Source organism: Colossoma macropomum, unplaced genomic scaffold (assembly GCF_904425465.1).
Source record: "Colossoma macropomum unplaced genomic scaffold, Colossoma_macropomum, whole genome shotgun sequence".
In the NCBI taxonomy this organism is placed as follows: domain Eukaryota; kingdom Metazoa; phylum Chordata; class Actinopteri; order Characiformes; family Serrasalmidae; genus Colossoma; species Colossoma macropomum.
Window position 1 is genome coordinate 36,918,872 of NW_023494787.1, and position 13,721 is coordinate 36,932,592.

At 39.2% G+C, this 13,721-nt stretch overlaps 1 protein-coding gene across 2 annotated transcripts; it reads left to right on the forward strand.

The window, feature by feature from the left end:
- Positions 1-773: 773 nt before the first annotated feature.
- On the forward strand, positions 774-12,146 carry scamp3 (secretory carrier membrane protein 3). 2 transcript variants are annotated; one of them, XM_036567188.1, is made up of 9 exons: positions 774-1,277; positions 1,382-1,465; positions 4,847-4,957; positions 5,333-5,456; positions 8,266-8,394; positions 8,802-8,961; positions 9,701-9,802; positions 9,956-10,073; positions 10,288-12,146. In XM_036567188.1, exons 1-9 carry the CDS (start codon positions 1,224-1,226, stop codon positions 10,435-10,437), a joined length of 1,032 nt encoding a protein of 343 aa, XP_036423081.1. In that variant the 5' UTR covers positions 774-1,223; the 3' UTR covers positions 10,438-12,146. The 2 variants fall into 2 exon arrangements, with proteins under 2 accessions (XP_036423081.1, XP_036423083.1); XM_036567190.1 differs by having other exon boundaries at positions 5,336-5,456.
- Positions 12,147-13,721: the final 1,575 nt, after the last annotated feature.

Genomic DNA, 13,721 nt, shown 5'->3' on the forward strand with positions numbered 1-13,721 from the left:
TTGATAAATAGTGGAAAATCTGAAAAAATAAGACTATTTTGCCTTACGATGACCTACACATACCTCCCCACAATAATATAATTGATTAATTGATTATAATAAATTGATTAAAATACATATTATACCAAAACCTTAGCATAAAACAATGTGTCTAACACCAGGTAGCATGTATCTAACCATTTTATGTAATAACCTTCTGTGAAGGAGCTTGCAGTGGCATTAAATTCTTCAGATGTCTGGTTCCTATCAACACCACTGTGAGCAACTCTGACTCTTTAAGTTTCTCTGTAACTGAGCATTTCACACCAAACCACTCTGAATGACTTTGTTTACATCTCAACCATTTAATTACCTAGAAATTTTGAAAAATCAACAGAGTCCCCCTTTAGAAGTCCTAGTTAATTTCCTGAGCATCGGTAGGACAGCGCCGCCTTGTGGAAGAAGACACTGACTTTGTTCTGTAAGGTTCGTTTCAAAAGACGAACCGTTAAAACAGACCGAACTAGAATGCTGGTCGGCTTTTCTGTTCATATCCGCTCCTGACACGAGCTGGGGTTCATAATAAAATAAAAGGTCCTTTTAGTTCATCTGAGCTCTTGGCCCAAATGTATGAAAGTATAGGCCGATGTTTCAGAGCCCTATCTAGGGTGTGAGTCTTGCCCTGTGTAGGGCACTAGGGGTAGGGAGCAGGGAGCCGTTTGACACCCGCCCGCGTTTCTCCGCCGAAAAGAACGAGGAGCGCGTCATGACTCGGTCGCACGTGGCTCTGAGTCCGCAGTCACATGACTGTTATTTCCTGAAGTCTTCTTCGTTGTTACGGTGCGATAAAAAAATCGCTGTATTCGCCCGCAAATCTGAAAAAGCAGCGCCGTCGGTTTAACAGAAGAGCCGAGCGTCGCCCACACAAACAGCAGGACTCTTAAAAACCGCCGTAAAGAAGCTGTTAGAGCCTCTCCGCTGCTGAAAAAGTAGAAGAAGAAGGAGGCAGCAGCGCTGACTGTGTGTCTGTGCGTTTGAATGCGGCGCAGCTCGAAAACAAACCGAAACGTCGAGCTGAGTAAAGCGGCAGACCAGGCTGTGGTGACGATTTCAGAGGCGGTTTAAGGCGTGTGTCAGTGTGAGCGGACAGCAGGGTCAGCACCTCAGTTCTCCACATAAAAACATCAGGCGGACAGGTTCGTTAGCCCGCTGTTAGAGCTGTCAGAGCCTCCTCCACACTCAAAATGTCAAAGTACACTAGTTTCCCGGAGCCCAACGACGACCACAATCCCTTCCAGGTGATGTTTTAGCCGTTATTTAGCACTTACAGTGGCTACAGTGAAGCTTTGTAAAATAGAGGGTTTTATTAAGTCTAATTGTTTTTCTCTTATCATGTTCACAGGATCCTTCAGTGACACAGCACAGCAGCAACACAGACTACCCCACTCTGGACCTGTACAACCCCTTCGACACCAGAGCACCAGGGGTAAGAGAGAGAGAGGGAGGAAGCGACTGAGGGAGGGAGAGAGAGAGATAGAAATAAAGAAAGTGAGTGAGAAAGAGAGAGAGGGGAGTGACTGAGAGAGAAAGAAAGAGTGAGAAAAAAAGAAAGTGAAAATGAGAGAAGTGCTTTCTCACAGCTCTGCCTCTCAGCGAAGGCCGTCTGTGAGGAGGAAGCTCTGAGAGATGTCATGAGACAGTCGCCACTCCCCTGCAGTCTTGTATATCGGCCCAGGAGAGCAGCAACTATCACATATTTTCATTTCCTTCTCAAAGTTTAGAATTTTTTATAAGAATAGGGAAAACTCAAGATGTATTTCCCTCAAATGAAATGGAAATACATCAGTGGGGAACAATTATTCTCAGAGCAAATGCATAAAATGCTATTTTGAGCGTTTGTCAGTTATCAGCCTAAAAACTGAAGACAGCTTTTCGGTACATCAGAGTGGGCCACAGTTGTGGATATTGTCAGGACTTAAAAAAACACATTACCTTCAAAGTTTATGAAAAAGAAATCATAATCAGTTCTGTTTGATGTTAAAGCATCACAGTGTGTAGAATGTATACAAATAATTGATACAAAGTTTTTGAAGTGGCACCAATTTGTCTATTCTAACTTACCACATGTGCACTAGGCAAAGGTAGGCAGCCATCCAGGGCCTTCAAGAGCCGAAGTCCCCATGAAACTACAAATTAGATGCACTACATGTTGATGTTACATAACCTATTCTAAAAAAATACACATAATGAAAATAGTAGGAATTTCTGATTGTTATGATTATTTCAGTCATTTTAATGCAGCCCCACTCTCCAGTCATGGTTATAATAGACTATTCCATTTTGTCAAATGTTGGCACAACTATGTGAAGACAGGCTGGTATGGAAAAAGGTTATTCAGTGTGGTTGAGAGGGAAAATCAAATTAAATTATTCAAGTGCAGAGGAGAAATTCAGACGGTTTGTCACTTGACTGCTAAACCTAACTTCATGTGTTCAGTGAGAACAGAGTGCTACACAGGTTCAGCACACTGTACATAATGCTAGTGTTAATGTTAGTGTAGGTAGATACAGTGTTGGGGTAGATACTCAGAAACTGAGCTCTTTAGATTTCTTACAAAATCTTGTGGGATTATGTTATTTATTACTTGTTGGATGTATTAATTTCTCTCTATTCATTATTTTTACCAGGATTTCTCACTATACTGACATAATTTTGCATGTTTCAAGCATTATTTTTTAAAACAAGCAAAATTGTCTGCCAATATAGTGAAGCCATTTTCACTTAATGAAAATCCTTAAGTAAAGAATGACCTGAATTAAGTTAAATGACCATATAATATTCTTACAACAATCTCAAAATGAGAAATATTAGGTATATCAGCTAGATTTAATATGAGGGCACTTGCCAAGATATCATTTTTTTGCAGTGTGGATTGTGGCACCCAGAACCACAACTAATTTAAAAATGTGCATCCAGGAGCCCCAGAATCACTAAATCCACATTGTAGCTTTGTAAACAAAAAATCCCATCTATCAGATAAAAACCAATACACAGAAGCACGCATGCTTGTATAAGAGCAAAAAGTCCCAGTTATTTGAATCGCTTTTTTGTTTTCGAACATTCATAATAATAGAATTTATCCAATTGTGTCAAATATTCATTTGCAATCCTACACTTATTTTTGTTTTACTTTCCCAAACACCAGTTTTGAACCTTAGCCTTTCACAATACGATTTTTCTTAGTACTTACATCATTAGTACTAAGAAAACTAAATGTTTCAGTCACATGTTTTTAATATGGTAGTTCCCTACAGACGACCAGCAGATGTTCGACTTTTTAACAAATTATCTGGAAACTAAGTTGACACATATTGGGGATACATTCAGGGTTAAGTTTGTGTAAAGGGTTACACTTAATAAAGTCTGGTACTTTCATTTTAAAGTTGAATGCAAAAGACAAGGTGAGCATCTACAGTGAACTGAAGTGTTGTTTTATTACAGAGAGAGCATAATTAGGCCTGTTTAATTGGATTTAGTGCAGTGCATTGTGTAAAACGAATAAAAATATAAAAATGTTCTTTGTTTCGACAGTATTTTTAATCTGGGCACCACTGGTCCTTTTTTGTCTGTTCCAACTAATCAAACCTCGGAAGAACTAAACATTGTAATGCAAGAAAATGTCTTAAATTATATAACGTTTCTCCATTTTGTCCACCTCTACAGTCAATGTTTATTGTGCTTATTTAATGTTGAAACATTTAATATACATTTGATAAGTGCTGTAAAAATAAAATTGCGAAACAATTGCACAATATGGATGAATGTGTTCAATGGATCAGTAAATTAGTAGATTTTTTTTTTTAGGCTTTAGAGTCATTCTGTTGTTCCGTTCCATGATTGTAGTTTGCACTGCCTGTTTGAGATTTTGCCGTGCGTGTGTGCATGTTGGGGGGTTGAGGGATCTTTTTAGGTTGGGCCATAATGGGGGCACCGTTCCTGTTTAAGGCTGAAGAACAATCAACCACAGTGAGCTGCACTACTGATTTTGCTCATTCCATATATCACTCACTTGCAGTCATTGTAATATATCTGATCACAAGGTTAATAATTTTGCAACTGCCATATTTGGACATGAAGACTCGTGAGAGTTGAAAAAGTTAACAAGTCCCCTGCAGTGGGGTTCAGAAGCTTAGTCCCCCAGAGAGCATTTTAGTGATTTTAACACAAAAATAATACATTCTGGTGCACTCTGAGAATAAAACACAAGGAAGCAAATAATTACTGTAGTATGATTCACTTCATTGAGTGTAACAGCTATGTCCGTACAGGTCATGTCAAAACCTGTGCTGCTTTCAAAGTGTTTTGTTGTATTTATTAAAAAAATATTGTTAACTTATAGCTAGACTTGGGGGGTAAAGCAAAAATATAACACTGCAATACTTCAAGAAGTTTTGACAATACACAACCTGTCATGATATGTATTTTTTCTGACATCTGATTAGCTGGAACAGTCAGTTCCACATCTAAAAAATGTGATTAAATATCATGAATCCAATGATTTGTATTCAAGGTTTTCACACTGTGCTACACAAAATCCACTTAAAAAGACGGTTTATGCTCTCTTTGTAATCAAACAGGCAGTTGGTCAGTGTTAAAGTACTGACAATATCCACAATATACTCAGAGAAGCATGTTGTGACGTACTGTGACATAATTTATCATACAATAATAATAATTATTGACATATTGCCCAGTTCTGCGTACTGCTATTACTTTGTAATATATAGATATATGTATTTATCGGTAAAGATGTTGTTGATATTTGTAATCATGTGTGTTTTTTTGCTCTTTTTTCTACATGCTATAGCCTCCACCTCCTTATGAGGCCACACCTCCATCTGCACCACCCCCGGCTCAGACTCCACCCATCAGAACCACTCCCACAGAACCCAGAAATTATGGATCCTATGGCACACAGGTACCTTTACAGCCACTGCTTACGTGTTTAGTAGGAGGATAAAATTCCAAGCCATTCATACAATTCGACTGCATATAGTGGATATCACATTTATTGAAGAATTTAGTTTATTGTTAATCTCTGTTAGTATCTTAGCTTATTCTCACATTTAATGTGGAGAGGAAGCAATATTTAGAGTCACTGTATTAAGTGTGCTGTGCAAAAAGTGTGATACAACTCTTTTTCGTCTGTTGAGAAATTTAACAGAAGCTTCCTAGCTGTGACTTTTAAAGTTCATTACTTCTTTATGGATAGTAACAGAAAAAAGTGAAAAAGCTTAAGTCTATTATTAATTAGCAAACGGTAACCTATTAACCGGCTCCTCTCTTTCTGAAGCAGTCTGCAGTGAATGCCACCACAGCGGAGCTCCTGAGGAAGCAGGAGGAGCTGGAGAGGAAAGCAAAGGAGTTGGAGAGAAGGGAGAGAGAGCTGGACTCTCATGCTCGCAGCACTGGATCGTGTGAGTGGAGGAAGGGATAAATGAGAACAGAAAGAAAGTGGTACCTTATTTCTTGGTGCTGATTAGACCACACCAGGGCCTATACAGTTCAGTAAAGTCCAAGCAGAATGAACGTTCAGAGATGTAAAGGAAACAAGGGGACTAGTGGGAAAGGTAGAACAAGGTTATTTACTCTCATTCCCTCATATTCATTGAGTTGCCAGTTTATTAGTTTCACCTAGCTTGTACCTGCACGTATTGGCCATTTGTCAGTTACACTTACCGTGAAGGTGTAGCCCAAAGCCCATTTGTTGCTCCACAGTTTACCTGCCTCCTTCTATTCTGTCCATCAGTGGAAAGGGACCACCATAGGACCACCTTTGACCAGATATTATTTGGGTGGTGGTCCACTCTCAGCACAGCAATGACACTGACAAGGTAGTGATGTGTTATAACCCTAACATTTTCATTTATTAGCTTTATTTCAATGGTCTTATGTGTATTTAAGGAAACACACAAAATGTTTCAACCTTAAACCACTTTTGTTAGCTCTACTGTCATCAGTTAGGATCAGGGTCGGTCGCATCCCATTTTAGACTCTGAGCTATTTTGTGGTTTCTAGCAAAATGCATAGCTATAGTTAATGTAGCCATCTTCCATCAACAAGAAATCTGTAAGATGTGAGCTACTCAGTGCTCCTCACTGTATTGAATGCTGTGTGTGTATTGGTGCCTCTCCACTTGTTGGTTCTTTAGTTATCATTTTACTCCCCTTAACACAGCTCTCCACAACAACTAACAACAGCTTTTGGAAAATGGGATGTTCATACCCATCACTGTAGCTTTAGTAACTCTTCTGGAAGTAATATGTTATTAAGTTGGCTTAGCAGCTCTAATTCTGGAGATGCAGCTGACAGTGCCATCTTTTTGTATTATTTTATCTTTTATATTATTAAATATAATCACGGAAGATTAGAAGCTCCAGTTTCCGGCTTTATTAACTTTAAACATACATACCTGTTTTTCTTTTTAAAGATGATCCAAAGATTCTGCTGTATTTTAGTGTTCTTTCAATGGGTGTGTGCATTGTACAAAACACTCCACAGTATAAACAATGAAAAATGAAAGTGCACACCATTCTGAAGTTGCACATGCTCTGCCCTGATCAGAACTTGTTTGACATGAAGAACAATGGCAGTGTGTGAATCTCACATATGGATGGAATGAAAATATTGATAATAGACACCTTAAGTGATGCCACATGGATCCAGAAGGGATAGAAAGGGGGATGTTTTTTGTAAAGGATGGCTTTTTTTGACTGGAGTGGATGGCATCCCCTTGCATCCCCCCTTATATGGAGCATTCAGAGTGTATATTGAGTATTTTAGAACAGCTTAGAATGCAGTTCAGCCAATCACATTGAGAACAAGAGAAAGACCAGTTTTTTAAAACTCGCAAAGTTGATCTGTATGTTAGGTGTATCTAATAAAATGACCCAGGAGTGTAGATTAGAAGTCTGCAAAGGCAAGAAGTAGAAACCTGAACCCGACCTGAACCTGCTCGCACAACAGGCAAGAGGAAAGATCTGCTCTAATCCCTTTACACCAATCCAACAGATCTCCCTCATCCATGGTGTGAGTGATTGATATAACGTTGAAGTTCATCCCCGGTTTTATTCAGTGGTCTGTTTACACACTTCTCAAACTCCAGTATTCTAAATGTAGCTGTACATTATAACGTTACTTGAGAGAGAGAGAGAGAAAGAGAAAGAGAGAGAGAGAGAGAAGGGGGGGGCATGCAAGAGGGAATATGAACAAGACAGAAAATTTATGAAGACTTATTCCTTCAAAAAAAAATCATTAATTAGAAAAAACAAACCTAAGCCCAATGCGAGCCTGATGTTCTAATGTGGAAAAGCAGCCAAAACCCAGCCTGAAACCTGTTCTTTTGTTGGACCCCAAACCCCTAGTGTAGATACAAGGTGGGTCAACCTACATACATGCAAACTGATTGCAATTACTAGCAAAACCAGCATGTCTTGTGTTTTGGATGCTGGTATGCTGGTCAACCAGCATAATCATGGTAACCAGACCAGAATAATGTGCTGTTCATTTCAGCAGCGTTCTCCAGTAGCTTTCGAACAATGTTGATACCAACAGTCAGCTTCCATTTATTTTTCATCTGAAATTGATGTAGAACACGTTGATTTCTGTGAACTGTCATAACAGCTATGACAGCTAAATGACCTTCTACAAATTACATCACAAGTAGCAGTCTTCGGGTTCCAATCACTTGTAGCTTACAGAGCCCATAGATCACAAATAATGGGGCAGAGTTTTTACAATCGATTAATGATCTCAAAAGACTAAACTTTGCACATATTGACCTTGATATGGTATATAGATTTAAAAAATAGATTAAAATGTCTGGAAAACAGCAAAATATTTGCAGGTGACTTGCATGTCCAAAGATGTTGAAGTCAGTGAACTAAACAATTCCACAGCAATTACCCATGTATTTTATTCTCAGAGTGCACCAGAATTTCATATTAATCATTTTCTCCAAAGAGTGATGCTGCAAGGGTTTTAGTTTATGAACTATGCCACCTTTTTCTGCTCATGAGTTTTCATGTCTGAATCTATTAAACTTGAAACTCAGTATATATTGTAGAAAGAAGAGAGATAAAAGGAGACAGGACAGTTTTGCATATGTAGAGAGATGCAGGTTATGGATGAGGATGGATGATGGCTGAAAGAGTAGAAAAGAAGGGCTGACCTGAGGCTGTCAATGAAAATGGCACTAATGGAATGATGCTTTCTTTCCTTTTTTAGCTCGTCAGAATAATTGGCCTCCTTTGCCCTCTTTCTGTCCGGTGGGACCCTGCTTCTATCAGGACATCAACGTGGAGATCAACCAGAGATTCCAGCGCATCGTCACCATCATGTACTACTTCTGGATGTGTAAGATACTGTTTATCTGTAGATTATCTGAATGTCCAGTTGTGTCTTTTCATGGAAATTTTTGAAAGTGTGATGCTTCCATCTCATGTTATTGCACACTAATGATATTTTCATGCACCAGTAAAATCATAAAGCATCTGAGCTTGCAATAACTCAGATGTACCACTAGAGGTCTAAACATGCAGAGTTACTTGCAATGCATGAACATTTGTCACATTTAAACTAAATGTGATGTTTCATAAAGGCTAATCATATATTCCTAAATTCAGTATGTCTGTCTTTGTCTTCATTGATTATTTAAAATCATTTTCTGTAGTTTTAGACATTGTTGTGTTGCTATTGCTCTTATCATACTCCCTCACAATTCCTGATCACTTCTTTATTTGTCCCCCTCTCTCTCCTTAAAGTTTCAGCTGGCACTCTGATCTTTAACTTAATATCCTGCCTGGCTTTGTTCTGTGTGGATGTCCAAAACGGAGTCGGGCTGGGCCTGGCCATCCTCTGGCTTGTCCTTTTTACCCCCTGCTCCTTTGTCTGTTGGTACAGGCCTGTGTACAAAGCCTTCAGGTATGTACCACCTAATTTTCTTTTTGCAGACATCATAAGCTATGTTTCCTTTGACTTTTTGGCCAGATTTGTCTCAACTTGTGTTTCTTTGGGTTCCCTAACTTCCCCGTAATCTACCAACAAGGAAATCTGTTTTATTTTATTTTAAATATTTTCTTCCAATCAGAACAGTTACACAAGAGATCACATTTCTCTGCCATGTACATTTGTTTGAGCACTTTCCTTTTAGAAAGGCTGTAGCCATTTCTGGACATCTCTCTCTGTAAGTGCTGAAAAATGTCAGCATTTCTTTTAAAAAAAACTCCCATCTCCTCTTTAGTCCAAATTTCTCTCACAACACTAAGTTTATGCATAAATGAGTTTTTGCAACATTTTGGTTATTTAGAGTTTTGCAATATTTTGGGAAAACAGAAGACATTTTTATAACGTGAAGATTGGCTTTTTAAAGCATTAAAACTGAAAAAAATGTTTTTGAAATTTAATTAAGACTTAACAAGAATTGCATTACAATAAATTTGATGCAAACTGGACATTTGCAGAGGAAAAAAAGGATGTTGAGATATTTGCCACAACTGCCCTGTGATGGACTGGTCACCTGACCTGTCCACAGACAGATATATATATATATATATCTGTCTGTGTGTGTGTGTGTGTGTGTGTGTGTGTGTGTGTGTGTGTGAGTGAGTGAGTGAGTGAGTGAGTAAGATATCTTAATCAGTGGATCTCTCTGTCTCAACAGGAGTGATAGCTCTTTCAACTTCTTTGCATTCTTCTTCATCTTCTTTGCCCAAGTGGTCCTCTATGTCATCATGACCATTGGCATCCCAGGCTGGGGCTTCAGGTGAGCTGAATAATGCAGGGCAGGATCCAAGTGTGTTTCAGAATCTGCCAAACTGTAATCTTAGTCTGGTTTCTTTTACTACTTTGATCCATGTCAGCTGTCATTATTCCTGCCTTATTCATCACTATCTCTCCCTCCCACTCTCTTTGTCAGTGGATGGATTGTGGGTCTTTATGCACTAAAGAAGCAAGTGGCTGTAGGGGTGATCATGTTGCTGAATGCTGTGCTCTTCACTGCCCAGGCAGCCATGGGAGTGGTCATGCTCAAGAAGGTAAAGTGAAGTCCTGGTAAGCAGGACTTTAAAGATTCTTTTAGGCATCAAGGTTTTTGTATCGAGGCAGTGTTGACTGATCTCAGAGGTTTTGGGAAGCATCTACCAAACTTGGTATTAATTTTTTTTTGTGTGTTTCCTTTCTTATACAGTGCTTTTTTTTTTATTCTCAGTTTGTTTCCAGTGTATAATCATATCTGTTTCCCTCCCCCAGGTCCACTCTCTGTATAGGCAGACTGGAGCAAGTTTCCAGAAGGCACAGGCTGAGTTTGCCACCGAGGTCTTTTCCAATCAGGCTGTGCGCCAGGCAGCTGCAAACGCCACAACCTCGGCAGCGCAGGGGGCCTTCACTGGAGCCCGGTAGAGTGGAGGAAGAGAGTGGAGGAAGAGGGTGGAGGAAGAGGGTGGAGGAGGGTGGGGTGCGGGGAGGATGAGAATGAAGCTAGAGGGCTTAAAACAAACAAGTACAGCCAATAGAGAACATGGTTTATTCCTACAGTCCAGCTCTGTTCCAGACGTTTATACACTTAGACGAAGCCCTTCTTACTTGTATATAAGGTATGGATACAGTAGATCAGGGTGACATGTAATAACAGGATAATGTCCTTTATTAGCTTTCATAGCTGTGCTGGACTCTCATTTCTAACACAGTTTGGTGTAGGTGCAGATTTAGGAATTCTCATTTCTGACATCACTGAGGCTGATAAAACGGTTGATCGGGAGAGGAGAAAGTAACCAAGCACCTGTATGTTGCCTTAATGACAGAACAGTAATTGGCCACACTGTTCTTGGACGAGGCCTCCAAATAAAGAAAGGGAGAAGATACAATCAAGTATTAATTAAAGGCCATAAAGCAGTATTGTGATGAATATTCTTACAGTAGTTTGGGTCAAGGCCGTTAAGCAGTATGAAAAATGAAAGCAGAGCTGTTTGAAAGCTTGGGAGAAAAACCACATATACTATAGATTCATAATTCAGCTTCGTGATCACACAGTTATGGTGGATGGCACCACCAAGATCTGGATCTCGAGTTGTGAAAAAGCACTGAGTTTAAACCTGAGCTGCGCAGTGCACGCAAACACACACACGACTACTTGCGACATCAGTAAATCTACAGTATGTAGTGTAGCTTAATGCCTTTGAACTGCAGATAAAGAAACATAAAAAGTACAGTAAAGGACAGTGCAAATATGTAAATAGGTATTAAAAAAGCCACATTCTCTAAGATTGAACCGTCTTTTTCAAGGAATTTCTTTGCTCTACAACCTGCCAGAATTAACCTAAGCTTCACTTCTTCTTTTGTGTAAAAAACTGTGGGGATTTTTGTTTTTTTGTTCCAAATCTTACACAATGCAGCTTCTACATGTATTAATTAAAGAGAAACGATGGAACTAAACACTGTTGTCATAATGCCTTGCTCCTGGTACTGACATTGAAACTTTTATTTGCCGAATATTTTGTGAAGCTGTGCCAGATATCGTGTGACCTAAAAGTCATTTTGACTGGATTTACCTTTTCAAAATGTCTTGCATGTAAGATGCATGTGACTGTTAACAGACCTCCAATTGCCAGCTTTACAGGTGTTTTCAGACTCCAAAGATGAAGCCTTAAAAGTCGTTTGCAAAAAGTACCAGTTCTTTCTGAGTATATAGTGGAGGGTAAAAGGAACTACTGTTTAACAGTAACCAATTAGCAAAACTCCTAAATGCTGTAACTTGATCTTGATTCATACCAGTGTAGCATGGGTGGGACAGTTTCAGACTGTTAGACCAGGAGCAAATCAAACTGCCATCAGTCATGCACCCAGGCTACTGTATATATATATATATATATATATATATATATATATATATATATATATATATATATGTGTGTTCATAAACACTAATATTTGCTGTCTTTCTTTAACTTTCACAGAGAATGCCAACCTAAAATTTTGCGTAATGCCAAATGTATATCTCCAAATAAGTGTTATTTTTGGGTGTTTTTGATATTGGTGCTGTAGACTGTGTTCTTGTCATGTTTGTGAGTGCAGTTAATTTGTTTTAATAAAATTAATGAATATGCCTCTAATGTATTACTGTACAGATACAGTATATGGCTGAAAATATGCTATTAATTATTGACTTCAGGTGTTCAAAATCAGGCACATAGCTATGAAATCTCCAAACACTCACAGTAAAGTGGGTCATACTCAAGTGTTTAGTGACTTGAAACATGACACTGTCACAGGATGCCACCTTTGCTACAAGACAGTTTGTGCAGTTTCTGCCCTGTTACATCTGAACTGGTCAACTGTAACTGCTATTATGGTGAAATGGAAGCATTTAGGAGCAACAACAGCTCATCCATAAAAGGGGTAGACCATGCAAACCCACAGAGCAGGGTCACTGATTGTTGAAGCACCTGTCCTCTGGTGCATCACTTGCTACAGCATTGCAAACTGCCTCTGAAGGTAACATCAGCACAAGAACTGTGGAGCAGGAGCTTCATGAAATAGGTTTCCAGGGCTGAGCAGCTGTACGCAAGTCTAAGATCACTACGTGCAATGCCAACTTCACTATCTGGCAGTCTGATGGACGAATGGGTGTGGCAGATGCCAGGAGAACGCTACCTACCAAACTGCATGGTGTCAACGGTAAAGTTTGGTAGAGGAGGCATAATGGGCTAGGGCATTTTTTCAAGGTTTGCACCCTTTAGTTTCAGTGAAGGGTAATGTTAACGCTACAGCATACAAAAACATAGATAATTATATGCTTGCAGCCCTGCAATGGACTGGCGACCTATCCAGGGTGTATCCTGCCTTCCACCCAATGACAGCTGGGATAGGCTTCAGCACCCCACTGTGACCCAGAAGGATAAGCAGTTTAGATGATGTGTGTGTATGTATGTATGTATGTATATATATATGTGTATATATATATATATATATATATATATATATATATATATATATATATATGTATGTATGTATATGTATGCTTCCATCTGTGTGGCAACTGTTTGAGTAAGGCCCTTTCCTGTTTCAGCATGACTGTGCCCCTGTGCACAAGCTGAGGTCCATAAAGACATGGTTTGATGAGTTTGGTGTAGAGGAACCCCAGTGGCTTGCACAGAACCCTGACCTCAACCCAACTCAACACCTCTGGGATGAATTGGAATGTCATTTACGAGCCAGGCCCTCTCATTTAGCATCAGTGTCTGACCTCACATAAATGGCCCTCAAGTGGTTTTTCTGTGTCATCAAGCAAAGAACTCTTTTTGGTTACTGTTATCTATGAAAGGGCCCATATACTACATTTTTCCTCTTCCACTTATAACATTTGTGTGATTTATGTACCAAAATTATCATGATTCCTTTTTCTTGACAATTTTCTAATCTCTCTCTGTCCCTTAGAATTAAACAGGCTGTTTTTGTTACTGCACCTTTAAGAATGATTTAAAATAAATGAGCTGTGTTGTGATTGGATGCCTCATTCAAAACACACCAAAGTTGAGCCAACACTACAACATTTAGCCCGATTTTAACCGCAATTTTCATTTGCCAACCAATTTTTACAATCTGAAGCAAATTTTCCAGGTCAGAAGCTTGATCGGAAGCGAGTGAAGGTGTGGATAATCTGGTAGTGTGATAGTTGAAATGAGTCA